The sequence below is a fragment of the Neopelma chrysocephalum genome, unplaced genomic scaffold (assembly GCF_003984885.1).
Source record: "Neopelma chrysocephalum unplaced genomic scaffold, ASM398488v2 Primary Assembly neopelma1_97327, whole genome shotgun sequence".
NCBI lineage: Eukaryota > Metazoa > Chordata > Aves > Passeriformes > Pipridae > Neopelma > Neopelma chrysocephalum.
Window position 1 is genome coordinate 8,487 of NW_020925968.1, and position 1,456 is coordinate 9,942.

General features: G+C 58.8%; 1 protein-coding gene across 1 annotated transcript in view; it reads right to left on the reverse strand.

Annotated features, from left to right (window-relative positions):
• LOC113961600 (immunoglobulin lambda-1 light chain-like) overlaps nt 1-944 on the reverse strand; it is a 2,055-nt gene extending 1,111 nt beyond the window's left edge. The window contains 3 exon segments of the mRNA XM_027672022.1: nt 420-588; nt 591-730; nt 865-944. Of these exon segments, the coding sequence (XP_027527823.1) occupies nt 420-588; nt 591-730; nt 865-910 (355 nt within the window). The 5' untranslated portion in view covers nt 911-944.
• Nucleotides 945-1,456: the final 512 nt, after the last annotated feature.

The window sequence follows — 1,456 nt, forward strand, 5'->3', positions numbered from 1 at the left end:
CCCCAGAACAATGGGAGCAGTCCAGCACCAGTCCCCGCGGTCCAGCACTGCCTCCCTGTCCCTGAGCTGGTCACAAGCCCAATGGGCTGGTGCTCGGCAGAGGCAGCCAGAGCTGGGGCAGCCCCCGGCCAGCCCTGCCCTGACTCAGGGCACAGGGATCACGGGTGTCTTCGGTAGCCCCAGCCCAGACCAAGAGTGTCTGCACCCGTAGGAAATTCCACCTCCACCATGATGCTTCCTGTCCCATCCAAGCTGGGACATGAGGCACAGCCACGTTCAGCACAGGGCAGCAAGGGCAGGGCGATGGTGGGGACTTGTCCAACCATCAAACGGGCACAGCAGAGACTCCTGACTGAGGTCTGCAATGGCAGGAGGTTCCTGCCTCACTTTCCCATTGCTCCATGGGACTGTGGAATCACTGCTGCTGTCCTCACCACCACAGAAATAGACAGCCTCGTCCTCGGCTTGGACCCCAGTGATGGTTAATGTGGCCGTGGAGCCAGACCTGGATCCGGAGAATCGTGAAGGGATGTTCGAGGGTCTGTTGGTGCTTTGATACATCACAGTGATGGGGGCACTACCAGGGTAATGTACTGGTACTGGTACTGGTACTGGTACCAGCCAGCATAAGCCCAGCTGCTGCTACTCCCAGAGCAGGTGATCTTGACGGTGTCTCCCACTTTGACGGACATCGGAGGTGACTGAGTCAGCACTGCCTGGACCAGGGAACCTGAAAAGGGAGAGGAGAGAGAAGAAAGGACAGGGGTCAGTCAGTGCCCCAGGAGCACAGCCCTCCCTGGGCAGGGGGATGGGACCCCTGTGCCCAAAGGACCCATCCAGGCACGGCGAGTCCACCCATGTCACCTGAGGTGTGGGCGAGTACCGTGAGGAGGAGAGGGACCCAGGCCATGGTGTGATCCCACCAGCTCCACGTCCCCACGATGATGGGGCTGTGCTGTGGACCCTGACTCACATTTAAGCCCCCACCTGCCCAGGCACAGCCCCTCCCTGGATATGTGGCCATCAGTGTTCCCTGGAGCTCTTGCCCCAGTGCTCCTCCTGCCCACTGCAGGCACCTCTGGGGACACATCCACCAGAAGACAGCACGATCACTCTGGGCTGCCTGCTCCTTCCCCAACACGGCTGCTGAGCTCTGAGCTCAGCCAAGGACCACCCAGTCCATGTTCCTGCCCAGTAGGACCATGGCCTGGCTGCACCAGCAATGCTTGGCCATGGAAAAGACAGAAAAACTCTATTTTTAATTCTTCTGTGCCTGACCTCGAAAATCTTTCTTTGTCTCTATACCAGCATAACTGCTGTCGTCCCAGCTACCACAGAAATAGACAGCCTCGTCCTGGGCTTGGACCCCAGTGATGGTTAATGTGCCCGTGGAGGCGGACCTGGATCCAGAGAATCGCGAAGGGATGTCCAAGGGTCTGTTGCTATTAGTATAGAT